The sequence below is a fragment of the Lactuca saligna genome, chromosome 1 (genome assembly GCF_052625555.1).
Source record: "Lactuca saligna cultivar CGN05327 chromosome 1, ASM5262555v1, whole genome shotgun sequence".
Taxonomy (NCBI): Eukaryota; Viridiplantae; Streptophyta; class Magnoliopsida; order Asterales; family Asteraceae; genus Lactuca; species Lactuca saligna.
This window is the reverse complement of record NC_136417.1, coordinates 67,588,825-67,601,571: the sequence shown is the minus strand read 5'-3', so window position 1 is coordinate 67,601,571 and position 12,747 is coordinate 67,588,825. Positions and strand designations below refer to the sequence as shown.

Genomic DNA, 12,747 nt, shown 5'->3' with positions numbered 1-12,747 from the left:
TGGGAGGAAGATCAATTGGATAGCTTGGGATGAGGTTTTATCATCAAAAAAAGAAGGTGGTCTACGGATTGGGTTGCTCAAAGCACAAAATTTAGCACCGTTATGTAAATAGATTTGGAGATTACATAATGAACCAGACTCTCTGTAAAGTTCGGTCATTTATGGTATCCATAATCTAGAAAGAAAACCATGGCAGAACTTCTCGAAAAAAACCTTATCGGGTGTGTGGCATAATATTTCCAAAGTTTTTGACGATATTGCTGTGATGAATATTTATGATGATGATATCTTCCAACACCATGTCTTTTCACGAAACAAAACATTGTTGTGGAAAGACAATTGGATCGCCCACAACACAGTTATGGAACTGTTCCCAAATTTATATGGCTTTAGAATCCCGGAAATTTGGCTTCATTTCTGAAAGGAGAGAGGGCGGAGTCTAGGGATGAGCATCGGAATCGAACCGGCCTGAACCGGAATCGGATCGGGAACCGAACTTAGTGGAAAATAAGAACCGAACCGCACCGCCGGTTCTACCAGTTTCCAGTTCTTGTCGTGTCTTCAATGTTGGAACCGGTCCTCGAGAAATGCAACATACGGTTTCGGTTTTTGCCGGTTCTACCGGTTTCCGGTTCCAAAAATCCACAAGAATATCGTCCCGGTCCATGCCAGACCGGTTCCATCGGGTTCCGGTTTTAGTATCTGTTCTGGCCAGTTCCTGAGTCCAAATGCTCGTCCCTAGCGTAGTCTTTAAATAGGAGTGGAAGTCAACTACAAATTCTGATCAGGCTAACCAAGAACTGGTCAACTTGAATTTAGTTTTATGTGGTTATAACTTTTTACATGAACATGATAAATTCTGGTATAAACTTAACCCAGACGTTGAGTACACAGCGGAGGCTTTGCAGAGACTTGTTGATTCAAAAATCACGAACATAGGAGGCGAGCCATTTATATGGCTCAAAATAGTCCTGACAAAGGTGTCTAACTTTGCATGGAGGCGAAGCAAGGGAAGATTTCGGTAGCATCTGCTCTATGAATGCGAGGTATTCAAACTGACTCACCGATCTACAAACTTTGTAATATAGGTGAAGAATCTGCAGACCATCTCCTTACGAGCTACTCTTTTGCTTCAGAAGTTACTAAAAAAACTCTTAACTGGTACGGAATTCCTCAAGGGCAATTTACAAAGATCGCAGAGTTGCTAGATTTTGGTGCCCGATGGGGAAATTGCTCCAAAAAGAAACGCAAACGGCTATTAGCCATTCTATATGGGTTTATTTGGCGAATCTGAAAGGCTAGGAACAACGTAATCTACAATAACATTGTTTAATACCCTACAACGTTAGTTGATGATGTCATCTAATTGTTTTTCTATTGGCATAAATTTAGGGGGTCACATAACTCATGTAAATGGATTGAGTGATGTTGCTCTCCTTTCTTATGTTGCAATTTGTAAACTCTTGTTTTCCTCCGGCTAGTTTCTTGCTAATCACATGGTATTTTTATACATTATTCGCATTTTCCAAAAAAAGAAAAGATAATAAACTAAATAAAATAACTAAATAAGCATTATATTTTACAACTAATTATATCTGACTGATCTTTAGAAACATAAATTATACATATTTTTAACTGTATACTATACACATTTTTTAAAAATTATAATAAATAAACTTGTGTACACAAATAAAAATAAAAAGATATATGTTAAAAACTAATCAAAACCCTAATAAAGTGATAAGACTTTTTAATATCTTTCAGTAAAAGAAATATTATAGCTCAACTAAAATCATGAAAAGTTTTTGAAAATGTCATTATGAGTCGCATAACAAAACCTGTCAATACTGTAATTTTTATTTAAAGAATAGAAATTAACAAAATAAAAAAGAATCATATTCTCCACTGATTTCATCATCATATATATATAAAACCTTACATAAACATTCTTTTCCTCTGATTCCCCGGTGTATAAATAAATAATTAAAATAAATGAAACTCAAACACATTACAAAACAACTATAATACTAATAAAAAAAATGTAGATAATTACATCCTGTCTATAATTTAATTTTCAGGATACAAATTCATAATTTAATTCAAGGATATCGAGAAGAATGCGCAAAACCCCACAACTACACAAAAACAACAAAACAAAACAGTTAATGTCATAAACAGATAACAAACTATTTATTTTTTATTATTATTTTTTTTTACAAAACACAAATTGTTCTAAAAGCAAAAAATACAAAAAATAAAATCCGAAATTAATTACCTCAACATTTTTTAAAGCAAATGCTTCATCATGAGCCAAACATTGATTTCCAAATGTATCACTACTTCCACTTGTTCCATGTAACCTTGTTTTTACATAATTAGGACAAAAAATAATTAATTAATTAATCATATTATTTTCAAAATAAGGAAAATTGTAGATAAGACAATATTAGTATAAATTAAAAAAAAAAAAAGAACTTACAAATCTTCATCCAAGCATAATGCAAAATTTCCACCTCCTCCAATTGCTAGCATGTCGTTTAGACACATGTAAAAGTACCGATTTGCCCCTTTTCAAAATAAAAGATATACAAGGGCAAAATGGTAATTTTGATTAAAAACCAACAGCTGAGTACACATGTGTAACAAAAACTGTTTTGAGTATACCACAGGGACCAAATTTGTAATTTACTATGTATATCTATAATGAAAAATTTAAAATAATCTTTTTAATTAATCATTTTTATTTTTTTATATATTTTAACGACCAAGTGAAGAAATGGAATTAAATTACGACCAGTTCCTTCATCTGATGGAATCTTCAAATTCCGATGGAATTCAATTCCATCAAACAAACAACAGAATGGAATCTTGAATTCCAATTCCAATTCCACTAAACTTCTAGAAATAAACAGGATAAAATAAAATGATTACCAGTTGGTCTAAACAGCCTTGGTGCACCATATAATGTTGTGAAAACAAAAGTTTCATATGTCCCCTGTCACCACAATTACCATTCAATGTTTTTAAAAAATGAAATAAATTATAACAAAAATAAATAAATAAATATATGAAGCTGCTTTCACTTACTTGATATTTCCTCTTGGAAGTTGGTGTCAAAGGACAATTTAGCAGCCCACCAAATATGGCACCTTTAGGATCTCCAGTTATCTACATACATAAAAACATACTGTGTTTGACATGCATTGGACAGAGAGACTGGTATCCCCGATACAAAAGTTACACTTTTTTGGTGGGACAGGGACAGATGTCATTAGGACAAAAGTTACTTTTTTGCCCTAGATATGAAAAGACGTGAATGCCCTCATCATTGAAAATAGCCCTTGAAAGTTACAATTTTTTGTTAGATCTAAAAAGGTGGGACATGGATTCGGTCTTGATCTCTCATATGTGGAAAAAGACGTTAATGCCCTTAAGCTTACCAGCAAACAAGGGCCAGAAAGATCAGAGCTTTTCCGAATAAGTGTGCGAAGTGATATGCCATGTCTCAGGGTACTGCCCTTAATTGGAAACAAAAAGTGAATACAAATTTAAAAAGAATTAAAAAAAAAAGGAAAAAATTGTAAGGTTAGGAGGATATTATTACCTATACAACATGACCCATCTGCAGCCTTTGACTAAATTAGGAAGAGAAGACTGAAAGAATTGGTATAAATCTTGATTAATAAAAAATGAATCAAGGGAAAAGTTAATGATAGCTTTCATTGGAGTATTTGGTTCAGTGGCATCTTCAAATTCAGAGCTGCTGCTGCTGCTCCTTGAAGATCCTTGGTCTCCATTTTCTTCTCTACCATTTGATATTATTACTTCCCTGTTTTCGGTTTTTTTGCTTTGACTTTGTTGACCAGTTTGTTCGTGAGGATCAGATTCATCTTCATCTTCATCTTCATCCTCATCGTAGGGATCTAAGGGTATGTGTTGCCATGAAATATCTTTGCTTTTCCATCTTGTTGGAAGTGATTGAATTGGCTTAAGATTATTTCCATGGTGGTTTGAAGGGGAATCACTTGAGGGACGCATGAATGTAAGAACAGATGAGAAGTAATTGCCATCTTTTGAGTGTGATCTGGCCTACATATTAATAATCCCATGTTACAAATCAACTATGGCAGATGAATTGTATTGAAACAAGAACTAAGAAAATATAAAACAACTATCATCAATAGGTAGTCAAGTAACCATTAAGAACTTAAATGTTTGAGACTCTAATCAAGTAATATGAATGTTTAAACAGAATCTGTAATGGTTCGTTTAGATGATTAAAAATATAGTTATAGTAGATTATGCATGTTAAGTTAAAATTCGATTGATAAGCAGATGTTGAAAAAAGTTCACTGATCACAATTATCCTTGAAAATCTAAAGGTGTATCAAGGTACACTTCATCACAGATCTCCCCTCAATCTCGTGAAACACAAAACCTCAAATTGACAATCTGTTCTTCTTGTCCGTATAAAGTGATTCAAGATCTCAAATCAACAATCTCTGTTATTGGACATTCACTTTCCCAATTAACAATAACAATGACATCATTAGCTAACAACACTTGAACAAACTCACCAATTTCTAAACCAAATCGATCTACTTTATAAACCTAACACCAGGTTCACAGAATTTTAAATACGAATAGGAAGATCATCCATCTCCTATTCAATAAAATCAATTAAATAAAAAAAGTCGATACGGATTACAGCTTTCTAGTACCAAAATCGGAATCCAAACAATGCACATATTTTTGTAGCGTGAGGATATGATACAAATAAGAAACAAGGTACCGTATGAGGTTGAGGAGAATCAATGGAAGGTGATGAAGGTGAAGATGGAGAATCAGAGAAAAGATTTGTCAGCTTGTCTGTAACTCTGTCTTTCCATGAATGCATTGCGGAGGATAGGGGGAAGAGAGAGACAGAGATAGATGTGCTTATGATTATGATTGTTAATGGAGATTTTGAAACCCTAGAAACGGAGAGAATGTAGGTGGCGATGATTCAGGGTGAAAAGGGAAGAATTGTGTTTCGTCGGTGAACAGCAAAAAGAGACCAGAGGCATGCCAGCTGTCAATTAAAAAATTAAAAAGAAAATGGAAAAGCGATATTTTGATCATTCTTTTTTCTCAAGCTGAGTTTACTTGTACGCCAAGGTACTTATTGCAATGCACTCCATGTTTACGGTGGTGGAGTGGTCACCGACTCACCGGCATCCCTCCATTCTTCTAGATTGGTCCATTTGGTCCTTTTTTTATTTATTTATTTATTTTTTTATGGTTTTGGCCCTTTCAAACATTAGCTCTAAATAGAGAGGGTGGATTAAAGGTTGTCTTTCATCTAGAGGAGCTTCTATTTTGGTAAATGGTTCCGTTTCGAGAGAATCTGCTATCTAAAGAGGTGTGAGACAAGGTGATTCAGTCTCCACTTTCCTCTCATTATTGTCATGGAGGGCTTTAATATTGCTATGAGTGAAGCTTGTCGTCAACATTTGTTCCATGGAATTGCTCTTTCCGAAGATGGACCTATTTATCTCATCTTATATGGAGGGCTTTAATATGCGGATGATGCTCTTTTTATTGGTGATTGTTGTGACATGAGCTCAGGCCGTCGGGTCTTCTGTGTTGGATTCGGATGGGAGATTTGGAGGTGGTGCGGTCAGCGAGATACCTAAGTTGCCATCACATCAAAGTCGTTAGCATTGCCCCAGGGACTGTGTCCCGGGAGCAAGCTCCGACAATCAAGTTAGATCGGTTGGTAAAGATGAAATGGTGACAACCCTTAAACCAAGGATGGTTGAAACGTCCGGCGATGAAGGACTTCATGTATACTATCATATCAATGAGTATAATAACGATCAAAGTAAATACAAGAGAAAGTTACATGGTTTCATGAGTTACATGTTTCAAAATCGATTACAATATAATGATAAAAAGGGTTTGTCTGACGTCGTAGCATTCCATCCTCAAAAGCTGGTAGTTACCTATTTTTATTGATTACATAAGAATACAAGTAATTTGGAAAAAGTGTCAACAATTAAGTTGGTGGGTGCATAAGTTTTTGTATGTAGAGTTGAAAACCTTTCTTTGTAAATGTAGTGTATGTTCAAGAAAAATCAAATATTTTCCTTATAAAGTGAGTTGTAGTCTTAAGACTCAAAGACTGAAATGCACATGTATTTACCATACCTATGATAGTATATGCAGTTTTAAATAAATAAAACCCTTTCGAATGTAAGAATCCCCGAATATGTGTCGTTGTTTGTGACATCCCCAAAATCTCGGCCATAAAAGACCGGTTTCATTTATGTTTTTTAAACATTTTCAGAGTAAATCTTTTTGATTTTAAAAGAGATGCGAAATTTGTTCCCAAAAACAAAACATGATAAAATATATTATTATCAAAACATTTCATAAAGAAATATGATTTCATTTCATAATAAAAAATCGGGATGTCATGTTCCGATTTAGATCATAAAGCATAAACGATAATATTACAAGTCATTCAACAAATATATATATATATATATATATATATATATATATATATATATATACAGACTTGTAAACAAAATAACTTGATAATTCATCCATCTTATGCCCTTGCGCCACTTCCTGTAATACAAATAAACTGAGTGGGTCAGACTTGGGAGCCTGGTGAGCATGTAGGGTTTTCAACCCACAATAAATAATTATATATAATTTCAACAATCAACAATAAACCCGATTACCCATTCCCGTTATCCTCACTTTACGTCCCTAAAAATGACATCTATTATAAGGAACCTAATTCAGGATTTTCAACGGCACGGACATTACTGCAGAGGGGCTTCTTCAACAATAAGTGTCCTAAAGGCAACCATGTGGGGGATAGAGTACACCGGTGAACACATCGTTCACAACACCTACAAGTTATGAGCCTGCTAGTGTTCCACATGACTGTCTAGAATAGTCTGTGGTCGTCATCCATACTCTGCTGAATGACTAGAATAACACCAACAACATCGAGGCCTCTCATCTGTTTATTACACACCAGCTATCTACCCATGTTCTACCCAACATATTAGTAGATAAAAATATACATTTTTATACATAGTTTAAAACATGTATAACATGCTCGATCAATACATTTTTTCCACATAACAGATGAGGCACACACACATAACACGTATTTCATAGAGAATAAATCAAATTTACGAGATAGAAGAAAGTGAATATACATTCACACATATAATCAACAAAGTATACACGTAACACGTATTTCATATAAAATACTTCATAATAATGTGTTAGAAGAAAATGACTACACACTCACCTGATCAGAAGATGATCAGGCAGCACTACGACTTGCAGAAGTACTGCTTCTCCATAGATCTGAAGGATCTTCACAAAAACCGGGCTCCTCGCGGGCAGGGCTTCGACTCGGAAATCTCACTTCTCAGGATCCTCGGGCTTCAGATCTTGCTTCGGGGCTTGGAAATATTACCGGGGCTTCGGAGTATAAACGACACACAAATCGAGGCAAAAACTAGAGAGAAAGGAAAAATTTTGTAAAGGAATAAGGCTGCCCTCGCATCCCCTTTTATAGGTTCTGATCCTCGGAAGTACGTTGGGTGTACGAGGGTCTTACGCGGGGCATACTCCTCCGAAGGCGTCACTGCGTGCGTCATCAGCTTCTCTACGTCATCGCATACGTACACTAGTACGCTGGGCATACTTCGGATGAGTCCGATGACTCCTCTTCGGATAATACCAAGATTTAGAATTAAATTTAAATACTAAATATTTAATAAACTTTGAAAATTCATATCTCCCTCATACGAACTCCGTTTTCGACGTTCTTTATATCCACGTGTAGGTGAGAGTACTTTCTACAACTTTCGTTTAGACTCCGTCGGCTAATTTTAAATTTATTTTTATTATTTACTTTTGGAAGGCCGGGACAAAAAAAAATTGTTATAAAATCATAACTTCTTCGTCCGACGTCCGTTCTCGCCTAACTTTTCATTGTTTCGCTACCAACAACGAGATCTTCGATTCTCGTTTAGATTGTTTCGCCTAAAAACCGCTCGATCTCAAATCGAGTATTCGGGCTGCATACTGCCAAGTTGAAACTTCAGAAAATCAAAACTTCCTCATACGAAGTCAGATTTGGGCGTTCTATATATATTCGGAAACCTCGTTTCGACTACTACAACATTATCCAAAGATATCAAGTTTATTTTACACTTAAATTTTGACGCTCATTTTATTCTTAATTCCTTAAATTATAATAATTAAGAAAATAAACACATAATTCACATAATTCGCAAATAATACATTCTTATTATTTCAAATTTGGGTTACAAAGGTTAACCTAGACTATTACATTGCTAAAAATAGCAAGCCCAGAAACACGGACGTTACAATTCTCCCCACCTTAGGATGATTCCGTCCCCAGAATCACACATCAGCAAACAAATGCAGATAGCGACTCATCATGTCACTCTCCGTCTCCCAGGTGAGATTTGGCCCATCCGCATGTTTCCATTGGACAAGCACTAACTCAACCATCTTACGTCGCAATTTCTTAGTCTTTCGGTCAACAATTTCCTCTGGTTCTTCAATCAACCTTTTGTTCTCATCGATTCTCAACTCCGAAAGTGGAATCATGTCGGGAACTTCTCCCATGAACTTCCTCAAGTAACACACATGAAAAGTGTTATGAATTCCATTCAGTTCTTCGGGTAGTTCGAGCTTGTAAGCTTGGTTCCCAATTCTCTAAAGAACTTTAAACGGTCCAATAAACCTTGGACTTAACTTCCCCTTTTGCCAAATCTTATAAGTCCCTTCCACGGCGAGACTTTAAGCAAAACCGAATCTCCAACTTCAAAAGTCATCGGTCTTCGCTTTTTGTCAGCATAGCTCTGTTGACGATCTTGAGTTGCTAACATTCTTTCCCTAATTATTTTCAACTTTTCAGTAGTTTGATGGACGATCTCTGGTCCCATAAACTGCTTTTCCCCAGCCTCAAGCCAACAAGACGGCGTACGACACTTCTGCCCGTACAAGGCTTGATAAGGTGCCATCTTAATGCTCGAGTGGAAACTATTATTGTAGGAAAATTCTACCAATGGTAAATATTCATCCCAGTTACTTTGGAATTCCAAGGTACATGCTCTTAGCATATCTTCAGGTGTTTGTATCATCCGTTCGCTCTGACCATCAGTCTGCGGATGGTAAGTTGTACTTAAACACAACTTGGTACCCATTTCCTCTTGTAACTTTTCCAAAACCTTGAGGTGAAACGGCTATCACAATCCGACACAATCGTTAGCGGAACACCGTGAAGTCTCACAATTTCTTTCACGTAAGAATTCGCAAGCTTTTCCATAGACCATTTCTCACTGGCTTCTATGAAATGCGCACTCTTAGTGAATTGATCAACGACCACCCAAATCATGTCGTGACCACTTTTTGTTCTGGGCAGTTTAGTGACAAAATCCATAGCAATGTCTTCCCACTTACCCATAGGTACAGGTAAAGGTTCTAAACTCCCGTACGGTTTCTGATGTTGTGTCTTGACTCTCGCACAAGTCACACACTCCGCCACATAGTTCGCAATGTCGAGCTTCATCGTCAGCCACCAGTAATAGGGTTTCAGGTCCCTATACATTTTTGTGCTACCGGGATAAATGGAGTACATGGTTTTGTGAGCTTCTTCCATCAGAAGATCTCTTATTCCTCCTGACTTAGGTATCCAAATCCGATCTTGGGACACCTTCAGTCCATGATTGTTTATACCGAACACCAACGTTTTGCCCAAAAGTTCCTCTTTTCGGTCATTCTTCTCAGAAGCTTCCTCTTGAGCTTTCTTTATATTTTCCATAATTTTCGAGACAACTTCAATTCTCAACGCTCTTGGCCTTTTCCTTTCAAGATTGACTTTCTGACTGAGAGCATCAGCAACAACATTTGCTTTACCGGGGTGGTAAAGTATCTCACACTCGTAGTCTTTAAGTTATTCTAGCCAGCGTCGTTGTCTCATATTCAATTCCTTCTGACTAAAGAGATATTGGAGACTCTTATGATTAGTGAAAAGTTTGCACTTCGTGACATAGAGGTAATGCCTCCATATTTTCAGAGCGAAAACTACCGCTGCCAACTCCAAATCATGAGTCGGGTAGTTCTTTTCATGCTCTTTTAGCTGTCGAGATGCATATGCGATCACCTTATCTCTTTGGGTCAAAACACAACCCAATCCAACACCAGACGCATCGCTATAAACAGCGAAGTCTTCAACTCCATCGGGTAGAGAAATAATCGGTGCCTCGCATAGCTTCTTCTTTAGTTTCTCGAATGCTTCTTTATGCTTATCACTCCAAGCATAAGTAGCTCCCTTGTGGGTCAAAGCTGTCAATGGACTAGCGATCGAAGAAAAGCCTTAAGTATGATTAGTTATGCAAATATACATTTTGGTTTTCAAAGCTTATTTACAAACATTGTTTCAAGTATGGTTATACTTAAAAAGAAAATAATTTTTAGACTTTTTAAAAGTATTATACTGTTGTTGGTAGAAAACTTGTGACCCTTACCAACCTCGTGTTGACTTTCAAACTACATGTATTCTCAGGAAATCAGTGATTTCAAGCATTCAGATATTGGGAAAAATCATGGATTGCAGGCAATTTAAATTACTAGTTTTTGTTATGTTAAGCCTATCTGTTATGACAATTCATGTATTACTACTATCGGTAAGAACCATGTGTTCAAAGTTAAATATGAAATACAAATGTTGTTTTGCTTATTGTTGTACTTGTGTTATATATTCAGTTTATCTGTCATCCATGAACTTAGACGCACAGTCCGACATGTTCTGCTACCTCGACCGGGGGTGTGATAAATTGTTTTTCTTAATAATCAACCGATCTCTACTTTAGTTTTTGAGCCGTATAAAGTTGCGCTGAAACTTCGAAAAATCATAACTTTCTTTTACAAAGTCAGGTTTGAACGTTCTCTATATGCACACTATTTGTTTAACAACAACTACGAATTTCGTTTAGATCATTTATGCTAAAAAGTAATCTATCAAAATTCATTTTTTATGATACGTAGAGACGTGCCGATTTAATCGCGGAACTTTGAAGAAGCATAACTTATTTATACGAATTCGGATTTCAGTGCTCTTTATATATACGAAATCATTGTCACATATACTATAACTTTGGTTAATATTGCTTGTCCTGAATAATCTTCAATAAAAAAGACATTTTTATAGCTTATTCTATTTAATTGACTAGCCCGAATCTGCGAGCGTTACAACCAATAACCTAAGAAAATTACATCATTCGCATACTGAAGATGCGAAATGACAGAGCCTTGACGAGGAAGTTGGATGCCTTCGAATAAACCTTTTTCTTTTTCCATCTCTATCTCAACATGTAACCCCTCAGTTGCAATGATAAATAAACACATATATAATGGGTCTCTTTGCCTAATCCCACGTTCCATACATAATTCCAAGGTTGCAGACCCATTTACAAGAACCGAGATCATTGTTGATGATAAGCATCCATTCACCTATTGATGTCGTTTTACCCCAAAATCCATTTGTTGAAGGATTGAGTCTAATACTCCCAGCTGAGACAATCAAAGCCTCTCTCAAAATTGACTTTGAAAGTGAATGCCTTGCATTTCTTTATCCACACAATTACTTCATTAAGGATAAGAGGGCCATTTATAATAAAATGATTTTTTTTATAAAAGCAGTTTGAACATGGTTCACCACCAAATGAACTATCTTCTTTAGCCTCTATGCTAAAACTTTGGATATAGTTTTATACAAGCAGTCAATTGGACTGATGGGCCGAAAATCACCGATTGTAATTGGATATTGAATCGATGGAATGACGGATTACCATGGATACTAGTAGACGGCTCATGGTTATGAGTCAGGTTTTTTTTGCCTTAAATACACAAACACCATCATTTTCTTTTATACTTACCGTTCGAAAGAGGTATTGATCAAATTAGATCCAATATTTTGATTCATTTTATCTTTAATACACGATCTATTTATATAAGAACCACCAAAGTCATATTTCAACATGATATGTTTGTCTTGAATCTCGAACAAAAAACCATATCCATCAACGTGATAAAAATCCCATTCAATCTTTTAGTAATTCATCATATGATTCATATTTGAAGTTAGCTAAATAAAACTCTTCATTTTATACGATAGAATTTGATAAATCCATTCCTATCTATTGAATAAATTTTTATATAATCAACATCATATTTAAGAATCTAATGTATAAGCCATTTGTTCATTCAAGAATTATATTTAACACAATCAAACATTTTGAATCAATAGGTTAACATTCAACTTTAACATTTTAACAAAATGGTTTTAACAGAATCAAAATCAATACACATCACACATAATTTTAACAAAAATCGGAATCAAACATCATACTTGAGTTTATCATTAAGAGTAGGTAAATTAAGAGTAGTTAAAGAGGCAATCCCGATTGAAGTGTTGCCTACAAAAGGAGGAAAAACATTTCTAGTGCGTCATTTGGAATTTCTAACCCATAACCCATTTTTATTAAAAAAAACGATGAAAAATATAACATTTTTAATAAAAATACGATGAAAAATATATATGTATTATTGTATATGAGTAAAAAGATTGTAAACTTTTCTAAATTTCACCAACAACCCAAATGTTTTGGTTAAGGAATCCCAATGGTGCACGTGCGCTCC

General features: G+C 35.4%; 1 protein-coding gene across 1 annotated transcript; it reads right to left on the bottom strand.

Annotated features, from left to right (window-relative positions):
- Window positions 1–1,875: 1,875 nt before the first annotated feature.
- LOC145039144 (uncharacterized) lies at window positions 1,876–5,054 on the bottom strand. Its single transcript, XM_078987261.1, has 8 exons — window positions 4,793–5,054; window positions 3,605–4,089; window positions 3,441–3,513; window positions 3,088–3,168; window positions 2,932–2,995; window positions 2,480–2,567; window positions 2,276–2,360; window positions 1,876–2,135 (listed from the first exon to the last, which is right to left on the bottom strand). The coding sequence occupies exons 1-8, from the start codon at window positions 4,895–4,897 to the stop codon at window positions 2,100–2,102; spliced, it is 1,017 nt and encodes a 338-aa protein (XP_078843387.1). The 5' UTR covers window positions 4,898–5,054; the 3' UTR covers window positions 1,876–2,099.
- Window positions 5,055–12,747: the final 7,693 nt, after the last annotated feature.